General features: G+C 51.5%; 1 protein-coding gene across 6 annotated transcripts in view; it reads left to right on the top strand.

Moving 5' to 3' along the window:
* Positions 1-20,862, top strand: part of Cep164 (centrosomal protein 164) — a 63,644-nt gene that overhangs the window by 32,539 nt on the left and 10,243 nt on the right. For 3 of the 6 annotated variants that reach the window (XM_039082355.2, XM_039082353.2, XM_039082351.2), the window contains 11 exons: positions 4,230-4,607; positions 5,797-5,877; positions 7,663-7,746; positions 11,289-11,374; positions 12,819-12,950; positions 13,898-14,044; positions 16,997-17,368; positions 19,653-19,796; positions 19,874-20,102; positions 20,252-20,329; positions 20,544-20,675. In XM_039082355.2, coding sequence (XP_038938283.1) covers positions 4,230-4,607; positions 5,797-5,877; positions 7,663-7,746; positions 11,289-11,374; positions 12,819-12,950; positions 13,898-14,044; positions 16,997-17,368; positions 19,653-19,796; positions 19,874-20,102; positions 20,252-20,329; positions 20,544-20,675 — 1,863 coding nt within the window. The remainder of the gene's footprint in view (positions 1-4,229; positions 4,608-5,796; positions 5,878-7,662; positions 7,747-11,288; positions 11,375-12,818; positions 12,951-13,897; positions 14,045-16,996; positions 17,369-19,652; positions 19,797-19,873; positions 20,103-20,251; positions 20,330-20,543; positions 20,676-20,862) is intronic. The other 3 variants (XM_039082354.2, NM_001427257.1, XM_039082352.2) reach the window with 2 other exon arrangements.

Here is a 20,862-nt window from a genome sequence, read left to right as displayed (position 1 = left end):
AACAACTGCTTGTAATTCCAGCAGATCTTATGTCCTGTTCTAGCCTCGATAGGTACTCATACACATGGGTCACACAGACAGACAGACAGACAGACACACACACACACACACAGGTACTCATATACACGGGTCACACACAGACAGATAGACAGACAGATAGACACAAATAAAACAATCATAAAAGGCCTGTGTTTTTAAGGAAAGAAAAAAGAATGAGAATCTACCTCTGTCTGCTGTCCTCTCCTTCTTGTCTTCCCATCAGTATTGGGAATGAAGCCTAGACTCAGGCGTACCAGGCATTTGCTATACTATGGAGCTGCCTCCCAGCCACGGATATCCTTTGAGTTTTTTGTTTTTTAATTAATAATTAATTAATTAATTAATGTGTCCATTCATTTATCCTTTCATTTAGTTGTTTACTTATTTAATCACTTATTCACTCATTTATTTATTGAGGCAGTGTCTTACAGGGTTGCCTGACTGACTGTGTAGACCAGGCTGGCCTCGAATTCACAGAAATCCACCTGCCTGTGCCTCTGGAGAGCTGGGATTAAAGGTGTGTGCCGCCATACCTGGCCACCTTCTGAGTTTTGATGGCCTTCCATCATTTTGAGTAGTTGAGAGCTAACATTTCATTTCATAAGCACTGCAGTGAAACAGTCTAATCCCCATACGACCTTGACAAACAGCTATTACACCTCCATTTGGGAGAGGAGGAGAGGAGGCCTCAGTGCTTACCACTGTCTCACACACAAATCCTTCTTGGCTTTGCTTTGTTTGTGGAGACAGAGTTCCTCTGTGTAGTTCAGGCTATACTAGGACTTGGCTCTGTAGACCAGGTTGGTCTTGCACTCAGAGATCTGGCTGCCTCTGGTGGGATTAAAGGCATACTGCTGGCATGACGCATGCATTCTTTAAAAAAAGAACAAAACAAAACCCTAAAAATCTCAGTCAAGACTTCACTGAACATCCTTATATGCTAGAAACTGGGTCCTGAGCTCAACTGGGAGTTCTTCTAGTGAGGAAAACAAATAAAGAAACCCACAACTAGGATAGCCGCTGTCAAAGAGAGACCCAGGGTCCAGGGATCAAAGACCCAGGCTTCCTGGGAGACCTCTAGAAACAACAGAGAACGTGCACAGGGTTTAAGCACATGGAGGAGGAGATACAAGATATGACTGGGATGAACTGGGAGAAGCAGGGAGGGACCAGTTGAGAAGGTGCATACTTTCTCCTGAGGCCTCTAGGTGTTACCTGGAGTCTGACACTTTCTCTGTCTCCTAATCCCAAATTTGTTGCTCGGTAACCCTTTTAGGACTAGGTTTCGTCTCCAGATTGAATCGGGAGGACAGGAGAACCTTCCTTAATTCCAGGATGAGTCTGAGGAGCATGAGTTGACTTTACTTACTGGATGAGTCATATGGTGAACACACACACACACACACACACACACACACACACACACACACACACACACCCCTCCTGCTGCCTCCCATAAATTTGACTCTCCTGGTAGACCAGTGTGGGGCTGATGCTGACTACTTGCAGTGTGGTCCCAGCTCGAATGAAACTACCTTTCTGAAGAGAAGGGGCTCGTGTACCCCTTTCAATTAGGGATACAGCAGTTGCTCTGTGTGAGTTCTCTCTGAGCAGTGCTGTGCTGGCTAGTATCTGCCTCCTCCCCCTTACCTGCCCTTCTTCCAGGGACAGGCTTGGTGACAGTCTTGACACCCAGTCCCAGCACTTCACAACTAGGTCTATGAGGGACATTCCACTGTTGTCATTGTTAGCCTAGTTCCCTGCAGGCGGGATCGGTTTGGCCATCTCTTGTCCCCTAAGGCAGCGCGTGTCTAGTACATTGAGGATGCTCAGAGGATGAAGAGGTGGGTCTTATCATCATAGAGCATTACTGTCCATTTCTGGGCGTTGACAGTGTAGACCGTGCATAGCTCTAAATTCCTTACCTCACTTAATGAGGGTTAGTTTTTTCTAACCCTCCAAGCAGCCCTGTAAGGTAGGCATTCCTTGGATCCTTGCATTAAAGAGGAAGAAACTGAGGCACAATAGTCAAATAATTTGGTTGAAATTGCACGTCCTGCCTCCCGTCAGCGTTCCTTGGGAGCCTGGGTTGGCAGTCAGTTGGCTGCCAGACCTGCTGTGGCTCTGTCTTTGGCTGCAACAGATACTGTCCTAGAACAGCAGATGCATGGGGAAGCCTTCTCCTGTAGCTGCTGACTCGCCCTGGGATGTTCAGCTTCCCACCACCACAGTGGATTATCCGAATTGAACCTCAAGTCGTATTAGAAAATGCTGACATCTGCCCGCAGTTTTGACGTTGAAGGCTGCGATTGATTAGCACCTCCTTGTTCTGTGTCCTGGTAAGGCAGAGTATCATGGCAGGACCTGGTGGCATCATAAGCCAACAAGCAAGGAGTTGAAGGTGTGAGGTCCCTTGGCCTCTTTCCAGGGCACGCCCCTGGGCCTCCCATTAGGTCCTAGGTCCTGAAAGCTCCACTCACTCTCAGTAATGCCCCCCTGAGGCAAACCTCCATCACAGGAGCCTTCTTGGAGGACACTTCAGATCTAAACCATATGCTCTTTGTCTTAATCTTCAGGATAGGGAATCAGGAAGCCTTAAAAAGCCCTCTCAGGTGTCATTCAGCCCGGCAGCCTGAGTGCCAGTGCAGTTGGTTTTCTGGAAGCGGGTTCTGAGCTCGGGCCCAGGAGAGAGCACTGGCTGTGTTTCTGAGGGAAGACTTTCTGTCTCTACTTTGGTCAACTCTGTGAAGAATTTAGCAGAAACGTCGGGTTTTTACTAGTGAGTCTGTCTGTAAAAAACAGGGTGTGGTCACTGTGTTAGGTACAAAGCTTAGCTCTCCCTTCAGGAGACCCAGCCAAAGCAGTTTAGAAGATTGACAGCTGCCAGCTACTGGGCCTTTTGTCTTTCCTGTTCCTTCTAGTGTGTTTGGAAACAGGGCCTTTCCTCCCTGATGTGGGACTTCTCTGATGGCAGCCCGCTTGAGCACTCTGCTTGACTTAGCTTGTTTTGTTTTGTTTTTTTCCCAAAACATGCTCCTCTTTCTCTCTCTGTCACAGCCGATGGACTTGTGTCTGTTCTGCAGTCCCTTTCTCCTTTGTCACCTCTCCCTGGTTTCCTACCCAGCCAGTGCCATCTGCACATAGGCTTCTCAGAGACCCCAGGCTGAGATTCCTGAACAGAAGACGCTGTCTATGGGCTTGCTGGCTTGTGCGGGGAGACTTGGGGAGGAGGGGTACCCTTCTTACATTGACCCTCTCTGTCTTTGAAAGGTGAAAAGTGAAAGTTCCAGTCTTTGCTATTGTTCTCTTGCATGGTGTCTATCACCATTCTGAGTAAATATCGGCTCCTGAGGTTTGAGGGTTTGGCTGGTGGGGCTTGAGGATGTGGCAGATGATGGCAGAGTTGTGGTAATTTCTAAGCCCATCATGGACAGTTGTCCGGTAGGATATGTCTATACTACCATAGAACTTTCCATTCTGTTTACCTGGATATGGGTCAAGGGGCAGCAGTCTGTGTTTCACAAAGCTATCTGGGTGGCTAAGAGATGGCTCACGAAACTTAAAGTGCACACTGCCTTTGCCCAGCACCTGAGTTCAGCTCCCTGTACCCATATTGGGTGTTCACAACTGCCCATAATTCTAGTTCCAGTAAGATCCAATGCTTCTGGCCTCTACAGACACCTGTACTCACATGCAAATACCCCATGCCCCGCTCCCCACATAATTAAAACAATACTTTTTTTTTAAAAAAACTGTTTGGGAGTGCCAGGGAGACAGTACAGTGCCCGCTGTGTAAGTCTGTGGGCATGAGTTCTGATCCCTGGCACTCGTTTAAAAATCCAGGTATAGCAGCGTACCTTTGTAACCCCAGTGGTGGGAGCAGAGAGAAGGTGGATCCCTAGAGCATGCTGGCCAGATAGTCTGACCAAATTGGTGAGCTCCAGATTCAATGAGAGGTCATATCTCTGAGCAACTGAGGAAGACACCAGATGTCAACCTCTGGTTTCCACACGCACTTGTGAGGACACGCACATGCACGCACGCACGCACGCACACACATACACAGAGTCATGTGGGATAACATATTTGGGTCAGTGCTCAAGCAGGTCAACTGAGAGTCAAGGAATGGCCACTCTCTTGTGTCAGTGTCTAAACTTCGGCTCCTTTCTGACATTGTCTTTGCTCCTCAGGAGTCTCCAAGAACCAGCCAGCCAGACAAGAAGGATGTTTCTCTTGACTCAGATGACGATCGCCCCCCAACCCCTGGCAAGCTGTTCAGCCAGGGTGCAGACAGTAGTGTGGGCAGTGCCAATGTCAGCAAGTCCCAAGGGAGAGGGGCAAGTCTCTGGAACCCACAGAAAGAAAGCCAGAGTAGCAATCCCAAGGCTTCCTCAAGTCCGGCGGCTCCTGGGTTGGACCCTGGAGGTGATCAGCCTAACAGGGTCTCTAAGAAGGAGCAGGAAGAGGACCCAGTGGAGGCAGAAGAGGAGGCTTCCAGGGAGGACAGTGCAGCCAAGGAGCCAAAGGAGCCTTCTGCCCTGGAGGAGAGCGCCTCAGATGCCAGTGAAGTAAGCCCCTCCCCCCAACCTGCTGCTGTCTCCACCACCCCTCCCCCAACTCCTGCCCCCCCCCCCATGTCTGTTTTACTGAGTCTGGGGCTGCACTCAGCTGTCAGCATCAGCCAGAGCCCTTAATTGTGACAAATATGCCTAGACCCAGCAGGCAGTAAAATGGTGAATGAAATCGCAGAGCTGCTGGTACTGGGGGGACTCGAGCACAAATGTGCTTTCCCATCGGCACTCCAAGCGAGATGTTTGTGCTTGTTTCTCCTCATCGCTTCCTGCCACCCCTGTGTTGTCTTGGTTTGCTATAGTCTGAGTTCCTATAGAGAAAGGGTAGGGGTGTGTGCATGCTTGTGTGCATGTGTGTGTGTTGTTGGCATAGGGTTGGGGTGAGGGCTACCACAGTGAGTGTTCTGCACCAGCATGGACAAGTAGGTTATCGAATGACTCGTCTCATCCATTTCTATGACAATTGGTGTTCCAATCCCAAATATGCAAGCAGTTACATCCGTAGATTACATAATAATCAAATGCATATACCTAAAACACACACATACACACACACACACACACACACACATACAGACATATATACCTAAATACACACACACACACTTTCACACTCTGCATATACATGAGCATGTATACACATTAAGATACACTGAATTTTTTAAGATAGCATTAAACATGTATGCTGCTGACTTCCTGTCTCCACTATTCTTTACTCTCTTGTTCTACCTAAATCCTGCAAATCTGATCTGGGCTGTGTTTGTCCACTATCAGCATAAGAACCTAGCCCTGTTCTTGTGTAGGTGTTTGCATATGTTAGGTTTTTTTTAATGTATGTATGTATGTATGTATGTATGTATGTATGTATGTATGTATATATGTATGTATGTATGTATGTATATGAGTGCTCTATTTTCATGCTTGTGTGACAGAAGAGGGCATCAGATCCCATTACAGATGGTTGTGAGCCACCATGTGGTTGCTGGGAATTGAACTCAGGACCAAAGGAAGAGCAGTCAGTGCTCTTAACCACTGAGCTATCTCTCCAGTCTCCTGACTGTTAGTTTTCAAAATGAGCAGATATTCATCTTGGGCTCAGTTCAATGTCAGCCCCATGGCCTGATGGGAGTTCTGTGGGCAGCAGCCCTGAACAGTGGGGGTCTTTCTCTGTGATTTGTCCCTGCAGGAGTCAGGAATCCATGAACACTTGAAAGACCCCCAGCACTCAGAGTCCGGAACTTCTGGCCCGAAGTCTTTCCTCCGCCTGGTGAGTTGCAGTGAGGTTCAGCTGGGTGGTGTGTAAGAGCTTGGCTTTTCTTTTTTCCCAGAGAGGTACTTTACCAGTGGTCACACGGCTGGGATCAGAATCAGCTCCTGTGAGTTCCAGTTTCTCAGCTCAGTAGGCAGGGGCACCGCTGCCCACCTCGTCGGTTTGTCACAGAGCTGCGAGTCTACTCTTAGACACTGCAACAAGCTAGTGCCAGTGCTCTTCTTTTGTGTGACTTGTCTAAAGGCCACCTGAGCTGCCTAGGGCCTCCAGGCTATTGGTGGTCCCCTGAGCCACGCTGAAAGTCAAGGTTTTTATCCTGCACTGCCAGGCTGTTCGTGATTTCCTTTTTCCTGGACCTTCCGTCCAGCCTGCTAGGTCTCAAGTCCATTTGTCAAGCCTGAAGTCTTCGAGGGAAGATTTGGCTCCTTTTGGCCCATTGTTTCCCCTGCGTGTCCCCTCCATCTGCTCAGAGGAGGAGGGTGTAAGCGAAGGGATTAGTGGAAGAGGGTCAGGGATGAACAGAGAAGATAGGGGTGCAGAGGAATGCACACTGAGCCACACGGGCTTTGGAAGCAGATGGCAGCTGCGTTAGATTGGGGTAGAAATCAAACTGAAGGGAAAATATCATAATCCAAGACAACCCCACAAACTAGAAAGGCTAGAAAGGTAAGCAAAAAGAAAAAAAAATATTGGTAAAAACAAAACAAAATGAAAAGCTCGAAATGAAACAAAATGCCCATCCAAACCCCAGAACAGAACAACAGAAACCCTACCAAACCAGACACTTGACACTGATGGATAACTGTGTGTCACGGAACTCTTGGAAACAAATGGCCTGGTCCTTCGAAAGCTGCCACCGTGAGCTGCTTGTGGCCATCCACATTCTCCCTCACTATGGGGTGTGGAGGGAGGAAACTGGAGATAGCAGGACCAGACCTTGCCTGGGCACCCAGCAGGACCAGACCTTGCCTGGGCACCCAGCAGGACCAGACCTTGCCTGGGCACCCCGCCATCCATCAGGCCGATGACAGAACTGTCCCTGTTAGAATCCAGTTGGAAAGCAGTCCTTCACTCAGCCCAGCGGGGATCTCACGCTCAGGAGGGGTATGGTGTGGTCCTGTGGCAGCCGAAGGGCAGCGAGGAATTGGGTTTGGTGTGGGCATCTGCTGTGTGTCCCCAAGAGGACTCTGTGGGCAGAGCACTGCTGATGAGTCCCATTGTCTAGAGAGGGGGCCACCTATGAGAAGAGGGGAGGAATGAGCTGGAAGGAGTCCATTGAATCTCAACTTCCAAGCCACCCATGGGTTGGGGTATGCCGGCTTGGGCATAGGATGAGAGGGGAGTGGGGAGACAGCTGGGAAGAGCCATGCTGTTCAGCCTGTGTCATGGAAAGAGTCAGGCCCAGGCCTCATCTCACCTGCAGCCCCCTTGTTAGCAGCTTTTTGTCCCGGGCCAAATGACGTGTCCTCCCTCCCCAGCCTGCGGCTTGGTCCACAGAGCACGAGCATGTCAATCTTGGGGGGTTATTTTTGTCTGTAATTTTATTATGAAAAATACAAAACCTACAGAAAAGTCAGAAGGGTTTTCAGTGGTTCTCCACAGTGTCCGCTCAGGGTCTGCAGCGATGTTTTGACCCTGCCTCTCATCATCTTGCCTGCTTGGAGAACTTAGATGTCACAGTGTTGAGCTCGGTGCCTGGGACACAGTGAAAACCTTTCTGAAGGGTTGGCAGGCACTGGCCATGCCAAGGTCGAACTCACTTCTCATCTCCACCGCCTGCAGGACATCGGTCTTCGTGGCCGGGTCTCGGAGCATCTCCTGGATGGTAACATGCCTTCTCCGGCCTTGGGTGGAGGCCACTGGGAGGTGAGTCTGAGTGGTCTGGGCTACAGCTTCACTCTCCCTGGCAGTTACTTACAGGAGTGACCCATCAGTGACCCCTGCCTGTCACAGTGTGGACCTCTGGACATTCTCTCTCTCCAGACACTTGCCTCTGGTGGGGCTTCTGGCCATGATTGCTTTGTTTTGCTGCTGTGCACTGACCCATTCCTGCCATGTGTCCGTTTTTTCATTCAACAACTGATGGTTGACCACCTGCCCACCCATCCCACCCCCGTTCTGCCTCTGTCACCCAGCTGCTGGCTCTGCCACTCGCCTCACCAGTCTGCACACGCTGCACCGTGTGTCTTCCCTGCCAGGCCCACTGCTTCTCCTTTTACCCCTGAACTTTCTTCTCTATGCTCTGAGGTCCAGTTCTGGTGTCTGTTTGGAGGAGTTGCCTTGTCCCCTCTCTTCTCCCAGGATTCATACTTTGCTTTTACCGTGTTTTGTCTGTCTTCTCGGTCTCCACCCGGGGGGGTTGCCTGAAGCACAGGTGCTGTCCTAAAGGAGCTTAAGTCAGGGCGCTTGTCTTTCTCCTCCGTGGGCTGCTAGAAGAGGGAATCTGGTACCCGGTCTCTGTGGGTTTTAGGGAGCAGCTGGTTTTGAGTGAATGGGGATCTGCTAGGTGAAACAACAGGATATTTGGTGTGAACCCATCCTGGGAGCCCTTGGTGGGATGCACACAAGTACCCTAAGGATACACAGTGCTTTCAGATTACATTTGGCCCCACACACTCCTCTCAGGTCTGGTTGGTGCCTTTCTGGATAACGCCCCCCATTACCAGGACCCGGATAGACCTTGGATACCCCTGTGTGAAGTGCTGAGGATGTGTAGGCAGGGACAAGGACAGATAAGGTTCGGGAGGGAGGGCTTGGAGCAGCTGCACTGTGAAGCCCCTTTGGTGACAAGAAACTAGGGAGCTGCCAGGTCCATAGGGCAGGGTAGGTTCTGTGACACGGCTTGGATTTAGTTCTCAGTGGCACACCACCTGTTGGCAGCCAATCCTGACAGAGGAAGTTCTAATTCATATTTCAGCCAGTGTGTTGGAGTGCAGGTGGTACGAGATACTCCGGCTGATGCTGTGCCTCTGACAGGGCTCAGCCTGCAGCTGTCTCCCGTCCTCAGGGTGTGGAAGGGCGGGGCTGCCGGAGGACATAGCTGCCTCATAGCACGGAACCATAGGTGCAGTCGTCTTTGTGGTCCTCTGGGGCTGTAGCCTCCTTCCCTTTAATCCGAAGGCTCCCAAGGCTAGGAATAGAGAGGACCTTGGGATTAAGTTATACTGGGTTTTATTCATCTCAGAATTATTTTTGAAGATGGGGGAGTGGGGGACGTAGCTTGGTAGAGTACATGTGTGAAACCCTGGATTCCATCCCCAGCACCAGAAACAATTCATACATACAATAAACTGCATTTTTAGAGAGAAAGGTTTGATGCATTTTACCACATGTATTCCTTTGAAACTATAAGCACAGTCACGATAACAGTCTCCCTCCCTTCCACGTTGGATGCTGAATCTAAGGCAGGTCCTCTGCTACTCCGCTCTCCCTCAGCACCCTGGACCCTGCCCTTGAAAAAATAACCCTCTAAGTTAAACTTGAAATCCTCCTGCTTCCACCTTGGGACTAGATCTTAAAACCAAAACTCAGAGCAGGGGTAAGGCTGGGGTCCCGGGGCCTGAGCAGTTAGGTGGGCCAGAGGCTCGGCGTGTGCTTGTTTCAATCTCCTTTCCACAGAATGCCACCACACACGTCCCTCACTGGGGTCCTTTCTTCTTTTTCTGGGGCAAAAGTTCTAGGGGGCAAGTACAACTACTCTGAGGACCCACCGTGTGGCTTTCCCCGCGTTATCCCTTCTGTGTCAGGAGCTGCTTCAGTTTGTTGCAGAAGTACAGGGTGGGAAACAAGAAGGGAACAGACAGAATGGTGAGGTCTGTGGCAAGCTCCAGTCTGCCTCTCTGTCCTCACAGTCCCGGAGTCCTCTGTGGCTGTGGGCTCACCTTGAGTTTGCATTGCAGTCACCCTGCTCTGTGACTTACATTTCAGTTGGCGAAGTCCAGTCAGTCTGTGTGGTCCCTTCTTCTTTGAGAACATGAAAATAAGAGGGAGATCTTGGGTGCTTTGTAGGGAAGATGCATGGATGAAGCACTAGGAGGAAGACGAGGTGGGCTGGGGAGCGTGTGCTTGCGGGTCGTTGTGTGGCCAGGGCTCTGTCCAGGCCTATGCAGTGAGGAATGGCAGCCTCAGGAGCCCTTGGGCCCCAGGCTCCGAGACGTACTTACTCACAGATGCATTGCTAGTTGTAATGTGATCTGGGGAAGCTTGGGTTTTAGCGCAAGCCCAGCCCTTGGTTAACCACCCAGATGTCAGAGTCAGAGCAACTGCTGGGTTTCAGGTGGCCGGAGGCGAGGTGTCTGTATGAGGGGGACCAGGGCTGGACCCCCACTGGGGAAGACAGTGATCTCTCTCCTTCCCCTCCTCTCCCAGTGAACCTGAGTCCCAGAGTAGGCTGTGCTCCTGTTAGGAGGGCCCAGTCCCAGAGTGGGGCCTGGGGCTGGCGCAGGGCTTTTCTTTTCTCCCCATCTTAGGCTGAGGGAGATGACAGAGGAGAGGCTGGCGTTATAGCCCTCCTTCTTGAGGTAGAAGCTGAGTTCACGTGTAGGACATTTCACCCTTACTGAAGCCCTGGGAGGCATGCTTTACCTACACAGTTGAGGGGAAGGGGGTTCTCCTGAAGGCTGGACATTCTGGAACAAAGAGTGCATCTCCACACCGATTTCACCCTTTTGTTTCTTTACAAAATATTTGGAATCATACAAAAAAATTGCCTCTTTTTTTTTAAACCAGCTTTCTAAATCTGCCTAGATACTCAAGATGTGAATAAGATTTGGGAGTTTATTTTCAAACGGATGCTGTAATACCAGACTTGGAGGGTTGGGGGTGGAGCGGAGGGAGCTCATTGTCTGTGATGGGATTCATGTCCTGGAGTGGAGCTGTGGAAGGGATGTTGCTCTCTCCCTCAGGGAGTCAGATGGTGCCCTCAGGTTTGGGGCATAGCTTCCCCTGTTCCAGCTAGATCCTGGTGGTTCAGAATTCTTCCTTCCTGATGTGCTTGCCCATTGCCTTTGGTCTAACCATTTTATTTTGATACCTCTGTGCCACGACCTAGTTGACCCAGGCCTCAGTGATTTTAGGGTGTTCACAGAGATCATTGCCTTCTCTTTGCGGCTAGCAGCGCAGGCTCCAGGCAGCAGGCCAGGTTCTTAGAGTCCCCCCTCCCCCTGTTTCTGGCTCTTATCTATGTATAGAGTGACCATATTTATTTATCTCCTGTTCCAGCTGTGGGTCGTGGGCTCAGCTAGAGCTTAGGAAGCCTCATTCTACAGACAGACCTGCCCTGGGCCTCAGCAGCCCCGGTCCTCTCCCGAGGTTCCCTAGTGTGCCCGCTGACCATTTGACTCAGCGGGATGAGACCCTTGCACCACAGAGCTCCCTAAAGCACTTCTTCCCTGACTTCTTGCTTTCAGGCCCAGGGGTTAGGCCAAGAAGAGCAAGATGACAGCAGGTCCAGCAGAAGTGAACCACAGAGCAAGCACACCCAAGTCTCAGAGAGGTATAGTGGGAGGTTGTGCATCTCAGGAGGGTGTGGGCTTGGGTGGAATCCCTGGTCCTTATGACTGCTGGAAGACAGGTGGCGACCTGGCTGTCTGGCTGTCCAGGGTGTGTTTATGTGGCAGGGGCTGGAGGTGGGGTGGGAGGTGGGGTGGAAGGTGGGCAGGATGGACCCTGCCTGTGGCAGTGTGCTTTGACAGGATTGTGAAGTGTCACTTGGCAGGACTTTGCACATGGCTCTGATTAGTCCAGGGCTCTGTCCTCCTTACTGGATTAGGTCGACTAAGCTGTGTCTATCTGGCCGTGAGCCAGGGCTGAAGTGGCCTGTCGGAGGTCCAGAGAGCCATGTTCTTAGTACTGAAGCTCGGTGTTCTGAGCTGGGCTCCTTCCTTTGATGGTAGAGTTGGCTGCGCAGACTGTGTGTGTGTGTGTGTGTGTGTGTGTGTGTGTGTGTGTGTGTGTGTGTGTGTGGTGTGTTTTCCCCCAGCCTCATCCCATAAAAGGAGAAGGGCTACCACCCAAGAAAATGAAGGGTAGTCGCCATCTCTGCTTGGGTCTGAGAAAGCGGTCTGCGTGCTTCCTTCTATGGTGAATTCAGTAATGCTTCTGTGTTGGCTATCATCTGACCCCCGGAGTCTGGCACCTCCTCTTCACACAGATTTTTATTTTTATTTCATCTTTTACATTTATTTTATGCGTTTGAATGCTTTGCCTGCGTGTATGAACTATGCACCATGTGTGTGCTTGGTGCCTGAGGCGGGTCAGCAGAGGATGTTGGATCCCCTGGGACTGGAGTTACAGATGGTGACCGAGTTATCTCTCCAACTTTTCTTTTTACCATTTTAAACAACAACGACAACAACAAAACAACAACGACAACAACAAACTTGTTTGATTTTTTTAAGTGTGTGTATGTATATGTCTCTGTGTGTTTGTGCATGTACACTCATGAGTGTGAGTGTCCACAGAGGCCAGAGGTGTCAGATCTCCTGGAGCTGAAATGACAGGCAGTTGACTCAGTCTGACACAGGGGCTGGGACTTGAACTCAGGTCCTCGGAAGGACAGGGCATGCTCTATCTCTCTAGCCCTTCCTTTCCCCATCTCCCCTTAATTCTTTCATCCCTCCCTGGCCCCGGTGATGGTGAATTCTGAGAAGAGACGTTGATGTGAAGGTGTTCAGCTGCTGGACCCGGCAAATACAGCCGAGCACAGTTGTAACCCTGCAGGAGGGAGCTGAGAGGGAGAGGCTGACCTGCTGCATGTGTGGCTGCTGTGTCTGGACCTCTGTGGGTGTGGGGGGCGGCATCCCCTGTGCAGCTGGGGGCGGGGCTGGTACCCACCATGCCCATGCCCTCTACATTTGATTCCAGCTTTCCAAGTGAAGGCCTCGCCCTGCTCGCTCCTCTGGCTGCTCTGACCAGGTTTCTTCCCCATTTCTGCCCAGGGAACAGCCCCGGAGTACCCTTCACAGCCAGGCTACTGAGGAGGGGCCTCTGCGGACCCTGGAGGGACAGCCTGAGGGACAGCCTGGGAAGGACTCTGTAGCCAGCCCCGCCCCACTGTCCTTCCTCCAGAGGTAAGGATGAGGAAGGAGGGTCCCTGGAGGTGGCAAACCTGCTTCTTCATAGTCCTCCATCTACAACTGAAGTTAGGGGAGCCAGTCTGGTTGGAGGATCCATAGGAAGTCTTAAATAAGAGTGTGACTCCTGCCAGGGCAGACTTTACTGTTGCCCTGGCTACTCCATTCCTGCTAGGGGACGCCTTTCAGCTCTGTTCTCACCAGCATCTCCCCACCAGGCATAAGCTCACCTCTAGCCTCATACAAACTGAGCTGGAGCACTGCTTTGTCCGGGGGCTGAGTCAGAGGGAAGTACAGGGCCCCTGGACCTTCAGAAGCTGCGTAGAAGAACCTTTCTGTCTCAGCCTGGTCCAGAGCTCAGGGTGTGTTTGCCAGGGCCTCTGTTCCCCTGGCAAGAGGAAGGTCTTGGTCTTAAGACTCAGAGTTGGGGGCTGGAGAGATGGCTCAGCGGTTAAGAGCACCCGACTGCTCTTCCAGAGGTCATGAGTTCAATTCCCAGCAACCACATGGTGGCTCACAACCATCTGTAAAGAGATCCGATGCCCTCTTCTGGTGTATCTGAAGACAGCTACAGTGTACTCATATATAATAAATAATAAATCTTTAAAAAAAAAAAAACTCAGAGTTGGAATGAGCCCCAGGGGAAGCAGAGCTGTGGCAGTGTTCAATCAACAGCACCCATTGAACACCTGCTGTGTGCCGTGCGAAGTGTTTCTAGGGTGATGGGGCCATCTTTCTTGCCATGTGGGCGGGAATGCCTGACCTTCACTTCAGATGACTTGAGAAGGGGCTGGGAGGGAGGAGAATGGGGGAGCGAGGCGGGGGAGTTTCCCTGGGGCTTCCCTCCTTGTCTCCCATCACAGCTCTTTAACTCCAGTAGGCTCTAAGCTAGGCCCTTCCCTCCCTACCGGCTCTAACACGATTGCTTCTTTATTGCTTGCAAGGGAGCAGGTCCTGAGCCCACCTGCTTTCCCTGAGAGGGCTGAGGAAAAACACTCCCAGGCCGAGGAGCTGGGCCTTGGGCAGCAGGAGGCTGAGGAGACCGAGGAGAAAGTAGAAGTCAGTCCCAGCTCACCTGTCTCTCCAGAGGTGTAAGGGCCAGTTTTATGTGTGTGTCCTGTCTTCCAGTGTATGGACTGCGTGAATGCCCATTCCCCTTGAGTGGTGGCAAGAAGTGGGGTGAAGGGTGGGTTGTCCTTGGTGCTGTCTATGCAGCTTTGTGAGTTCCACTAGCCATCACTAACCCTTGCCTGGACTTAGCTCAGGTCCTTGGAGCACGGGCCAGGACCTAAGGTCTGAGGGTGGGTGAGGGGAACCCTGGGGCTCATTTAGCAGGAACCAGGAGAGGCACGCTCTCTCCTCCTCCAAGCCCTAGTTTTCTCCTAAAGCAAGTAAGGAATGTTCTAGAAAGGAAATGGGGGCTTGGGTGGGGGAGGGTGATTTGTTGGAGTCACAGACTGAGCAGACTTGCTCTCCAGGGCCTTGCCTTGACCCTCAGGTCTGAGGTAGCTGTGCCAGGCTCTGGCGTTTGTTGGTTTCCCCAGGTGAATGAGGCCTACAAAGGACCCAGGGCTGTCGAGCAGACAGTTTTTCTGAGGCTGACTCACTGAGAGCCGCCCAGGCCACTGAGGCCTTTGTGTCTTCTTCATCCTCACCCTGCTGGAGTCACAGAGAAACAAGGCAGCCACATTTTTTTATTTTTATTTTTTTTCCGACAGTGAGCTGTCCTACGGTGACAAATATATGGCTTTCTCGGGTCCCCTGGGAGGCTGGCACCGCAGGTCAGGGTGCTTGCTGTTCCTGAGGACAGGAGTTGACCTGGCTCAGAGGAGGAGCTAGGCAGCGGGCAGGGGGTGGGACCAGGCCCTCTGGGGGCGGGGCCAGAGGCTTAGCTGGCTCCTCTCCAGGTACCTTGGCTACTCAGTGCCTGCCTCAGCGATACGCCTTCTGGGGTCTCCGACACCTGACTGACCCTCCTGGCTCCTCTAGGTGCCTGCACTGCTTTTCTTGAGTTTAACTTGTGGCAGCTGAGTCTGAAGGGCTAGGTGGCAAACTTCATGATGTCTGCATCTTTTGTGAACATTTGCAGACTAGTAAATGGAATTCAGGCCACATCTTGTCTGTGCAGCTAAGTTGTAGAGCATGTATTTGCCTAGCAGATGCAAGGTCCTAGTTTGATCCCTAGTACTACTGCAGAGAGTGGCAGGGATGTGTGTGTGTGTGTGTGTGTGTGTGTGTGTGTGTGTGTGTGTGTGTGTGTCTGGCTCTCTAGCTTAGCAGTAGTAAGCCCCCACCCCTCACTTTCCCACCCTGCTTACCCCTATTGATCTTTGAGCTACTTGGTGGCCAGCCTGAAATGACTGGGCTCCCCACTACCTCCCATGCCTGGAAACTAGGTCTCACTGAGACTGATACCTGAACGGTTGGCCTGAAACCAGACCTACTTCTTCGAGGGCCCTCACCATCCTGTTAGATCTTTCAGGCATCATTCAGTGCTTTAGAGCTAAGCAAGGCGTTCAGCATAACCGAGTCTTTAAACCAGGGAGGCAGGCAACAGCCTCCTTTGCCTGGTTGTCAGGTGTGCAGGCAGGTTCCCTGGTGTGGATAGCCTGGGCACGTGTGGTCTGCTGTCTCAGCTCCCGGCAGCATCTGTCCCTAGGGCTCCACAGAGCTCTGCAGCCCACAAGGGAGGCAGACGTTAAAAGGTACTGTCGTTGGGAGAGAAAAATGCTTTCTGCCAGGGTTGGAAATGAGTTGGAAGGTTGATGAGGCAGAGAGCTTGGAGGGGAGGCTCTTGTGGAGGGCAATATTCTCAGAGGAGGTAGCAGCCATGTTGCTATATCTGCCATCAGATGGGCTGTGTCAGGGGACTCAGGAAGCCGGGATGTGGAAGGAGTGAGGGGATGGAGTTGGGAGCTGAGAATTGACGGCGTGGTTCAGGGTTGTTTTCTGGGTTCCGATCTTAGGGATAGGGAGGCACCGGTATCGATGACATTTCTGGGATGTCACTAGCCTTTTTTCTCTTCCTCTTGCTAGTCTTTGTGGGGGTGTGGAGGGTGGGCAGTGAGATTTGTCACCATTCTGATCTGTCCCCTCCTGCTGCCTTCTGTCTGCTCTCTTGCTGAGCTGCAGAGAGGGGATTTCAGAGCCTGCAGCCTGGCAGGGCAGCTCCCCCGTTGGGCTCTCCCATGGTTCTTGGATTCAGGTCCTGCCCATGGATTCCTGCCAGGTGGAGCCATGGCACTGGGCAAGAGGGGTGTTCTGTGCTGAGGCCAGTTGGGATGGGAGGCTTAGGGACTGGGAGTGCATACACCTCCTGGCCTTTAAGGAACTGAAGCACTTTGCCCTGAGACTGCTTTCATGGCTCACAGTCGTCGCTGGTATTTAGAGATTGTCTTTAGTCCTCCAGACTCCCTAGACCAGTAGTTCTCAACCTTGCTAATGCTTCAGCCTGTTAATATAGTTCCTCCCATTGTGCTGACCCACAATCATTAAGTTATTTTTGTTGCTCCTTCATAACTTCAATTTTGCTACTCTTATGTGTCGTAATGTAAATATCTGATATGCAAGGTATTGGGTATGTGGCCCCCATGGATCAAGAACCACTGTTCTAGACACATAGTAAATGGCTGTCATTGTCGCCTTCTTAACAGTTCTCTGTGTACCTGTGCTAGCTCAGAGTTTCTCATCCGTTTTCAGACACTAACTTAACCCTGAGCTGATGAAAATCTTCCATCATGGTTGGCTCAGGAAAGCACCTGGCTCCTTTGGTAGCAAGGCGGGGAGGGAGCTTTGTAGCATCTTCTGCATTGCCTTGCCCTCTGCTTGGTTTGGGAGGTAGAAAACAGACTCCGGGACCTGTTTCTGAAATGAGCCTTAACTAACAGGCAGAACTTGAGTGGGGACGTGGGAACAGGAATGCAAGCCATTCCATGGGAGGACCCCTGAGGGACAGAACTTTGTTCTCCTCTGCCAGTTCTGGACCTGTGGGACCTTGGTGGGCACTAACACTGCAGTGGTCAGCCTCCCTCTCCCTCACACAGGCAAACTGCAGAGCCTGCAGCTCCTCAAAAGCAGTTCTCAGAGGCTGTACTGAAGGGCATAGAAGAGGGAGTGACCCAGGAACTGGAGGAAGACCACAGGTTGCTGCTGGAATTGCAGAAAGAGAAGCTGCAGCAGCTGGAAGAGAGGCTGTGTCGAGAGGAAGAGGAGGAGGAGAAGGAGGAAGAAGAGGAGGAGAAGGAGGAAGAAGAAGAGGAGGAGAAGGAAGAAGAGGAGGAGGAGGAGAAGGAAGAGGAGGGGGAGGAAGAAGAGAAGGAAGAAAAAGAGGAGGAGGAGGAAGAGGAAGAGGAGGAGGAGAAGGAGGAGAAAGAGGAGGAGCACTGGCTTTACCAGCAAAAGGAGAAGTCCCTCAGGTCTGTTTCTTTCCTGTGGAGGGGCTTGGGGGTTGAGGGGCACCCCACTGGGATGCCCACAGCCTCACAAAGTGGCTCATAGAAACCTCACCCAGAAACTTGAGCCGGTATTGTGTTGAGTACCCAAGAAAGCATCTGTGACTTGGCTTCCTTGATGACAAGGGACACTGGAAAGGTGGTTCGTTAGCCAGCAGAGTTCTCCTCAGAAAAAAAGGGAAAATGGCTACCAAGATGGTCATAAGCAGCATGTTGTAGCCTGAACTAAAGGTGCTTCAGAACCACGTTGACTTGACAGTTTAATACCACATCCTGTCCTTTTCAACATCCAAGAGTGGCTGAGAGTTACTATTTTAGACCATAGATAGCAAATCTATGCTTAATTTTGAAGATACAAACCAGAAAACCGTCACCTACGTAGTGGGAGGTCAGGGTTCAGTTCATGAGCCCAACATAGGCGCTCTGATCCAGCACCACCCTCTCTAAAACTTCATGGGTCCCTGAAGACTATCTTCTTTGTGCCAACTAAAGATAAGGGCAGTAGCCAAATAGCTTACCTTAAAATACAGCCCCCTTGAAGCCTCTCCTAAGAGCTCAGAGTTTGTGGTGGCAGAGACCAGGGTGCTGGAAGACTAGAACTGCCTCAAGGCCTAGAACATGGTAATTGCTTCTTAAATGGTATTTCTTGTCTAGCCAATCATGACTGAATGATTTCTCTGTGGGTAAGAGCCTTACCTGGCTCTCTTTGAAGCAGTTTACTTCAAGACCCCAATTTTTCTTTCCACACATATTTTCGTGGGTGTGGGTCCTCCTCCTTGAAGTGGAATGGGAAGACAGACAGGCCCTTGTCCTTTTGTTTTATTAGGTGTAAGACGAGAGGCTTGAATTACTCTAAAGTCTCTGTTAGCCCCCATGTCCAATGTTAGCTGTGTAAATTTTGCCACAGGAAAAAAAAAAAGACAGGGATTTTGGGGAAACCAAGAGGAAGAATTTGCATTTTGCTCAGGTTTTTTTCTCCCCCAGTGGTGTAAATCACTTGAAATAGGAAATAATTCTAAATCTTTTCCCCCTCTCCCCATGTGGAGAGGTTTAATGAGAGAAGAGTGGAAGAGGGGAGGACCAGAGACCGGCCATGAGCACGTGGAGGGAAGGGACAAAGGGGAAGAGGGCACGAGAGCAGAGCAGAGAAGAGCAAAGAGTCTAAATCTGTTTTGTCTCTGGAATTCACTACAGACCTTTGCAAAGAGGTCGTCTTGTGAATCCTGCTTTTCTCAGGGTTGGGCATCCCGGGTGCACTGCATGCTTCCCTAGTGTTTTGGGGTCTATGTGAGGAGTTACCCAAGAAAGATATAGTTTGTAAAGGCACAGATATATTCGCTTCAGGAGAAATGATGGCTGCCATCGATCAGATCAAGGTGCCTCTCATGGACTTTTAAGGCTTACTCAGCGTTTGGGGCTGGGTGATACTGCACAGACCCAGCACTTTGACTGAATACCATTTCGTGCCAGTTACAACATTCAGTGCTTGATACAAAAGACTCACAGCCAGGCGTTGTGTAAGCACTCGGGAGGTGAAGGCAGAAGGATCAGGAGTTAAGGCTACTTTTTGGCTACAGAGGAAGTCTGAAGCCAGCCTAGGTTCCACGAGACCCTGTCCCCTTTCCCAAAAGGAGGCAGGAGTCTTGCTTTGAAAAAATTCTGTGCCTTGGAAGGAACGTAGATAGAACAGATCAGTTATAAGGCACCATGATGCATGGCAGCTTGTGCTAAGAAAGGCCCACGTGCAGATGGTGAGGGGAAGTGTAAACTGATGAACTTGTGTATCGGGCAATGAGTATGGTTTTGTCAGATAGAAGAGTGGAGTTCTGGGCTGAAGAACCAGCATGAGCAATGGTCAACAGACAAAGCAAAGGACTGTGAGTCTGGAGAAGGCGATGCTACTGGTATGCCTGGGATAGGGTTTAATGACCAAGGAGCAAGGGATGGGGCGAAAGACTGGCTGGGGTGGTTGTAACCTTCCTTGAGTGGATACTATGTCCAGGAGGATGACCTGTAGGTGTAGAGCAGTCTAGGACCAAGCAGCCTGCCATTTGCTTCCTGTGGCAGAAGGTAGATGGAGTTCAGGTCTATAAGGAACCAACGTGGATGAGAGGTTGACTGATCTTTAATACCAAGAGTGGTTTGTAGGTAGGCTGCGAGGCTCTCAGAGTCTGAGTAGCACGGGCCCTTGGATACAAGAAAGACCTCTGTGATCTCTCTCACCAGCCTGCCTGTCCTTTTCCCTCAGCCTCCTGAAAACACAGTTACAGAAAGCCGCTGAGGAGGAGGAGAAGGAAGAGGAGACTCAGATTAGAGAGGAGGAAAGCCAGAGGCTGGCCTGCCTCCGGGCCCAGGTGCAGTCCAGTACAGAAGCATTTGAGAACCAAATTAGGTGAGTGTACACTGGGAGCCGCCTGGACCAAGGACCCGGGTGCACGGGCCTGTTCCCATTCCATTCCGTCTGCCCAGAGCCGAGCAACAGACTGCCCTACAGAGGCTTCGAGAAGAGGCAGAGACCCTCCAGAAAGCTGAAAGGGCCAGCTTGGAACAGAAAAGCAGGCGGGCTCTGGAGCAGCTGAGGGAGCAGCTGGAGGCAGAGGAGAGGAGTGCACAGGCAGCCTTGAGGGCAGAGAAGGAGGCGGAGAAGGAGGCCACTCTGCTGCAGCTGAGGGAGCAGCTGGAAGGAGAGAGGAGAGAAGTGAGTGAGCTGAGGGAAGACTGTCTCCCTGACACGGCATGAGGGGTTAGCCTCCAGGTGGGGTGCAGGGAGGGAAGCTGATTCTACCCAGCCTAGGAACTGGCCCTGGTCTCTGAGGCTTCTCTCACAGGCCCTCTGCTTCTCCTCAGGCAGTGGCAGGCCTGGAGAAGAAGCACAGCACTGAGCTGGAGCAGCTCTGTTCCTCACTGGAAGCCAAACACCGGGAGGTGAGAAGAGGGTGGCCTGGTCTGATGGGGCAGAGCCTGGGGCCTTGGGCCCCTTCATGCTGGCACAAGAGTTCAGCCCCACCCTTGGCCTGTAGGGAGTAAGCTTCCTCCCCTCCCCATCCTCCCCACTTCCCCAGGATGCTGGGCTGGGTGCTGAATCTGTGCACCCCATTCTGAGGGCCACATTTCCTTGTATGCACTGGCATCTCCTTAGGTGATCTCCAACCTCCAGAAGAAAATAGAGGGAGCTCAGCAGAAAGAGGAGGCCCAGTTACAGGAGAGCCTTGGGCGGGCTGAGCAGAGAACTCACCAGAAGGTTCATCAGGTGATCGAGTATGAGCAGGAGGTGAGTGCCGGTCTCTGTCGCCCCTGCTAAGGTCTGCTGCTGCGCCATCTAGTCTCCACTCGGCCTCTAGTCCCTCAGGGCCAGAACCTTTGCTGCTCCTTAGGGCCCTGTGTCTTAGGGAGGGGTACCGAGCGGCAATCATTCAGACGTATGTATGCGTGCTTTGGTGCTATGTGTGTGCTTGTGG

The sequence above is a fragment of the Rattus norvegicus genome, chromosome 8, assembly GCF_036323735.1.
Source record: "Rattus norvegicus strain BN/NHsdMcwi chromosome 8, GRCr8, whole genome shotgun sequence".
Classification (NCBI taxonomy): Eukaryota; Metazoa; Chordata; class Mammalia; order Rodentia; family Muridae; genus Rattus; species Rattus norvegicus.
This window is presented reverse-complemented; position numbering and strand designations above follow the sequence as displayed.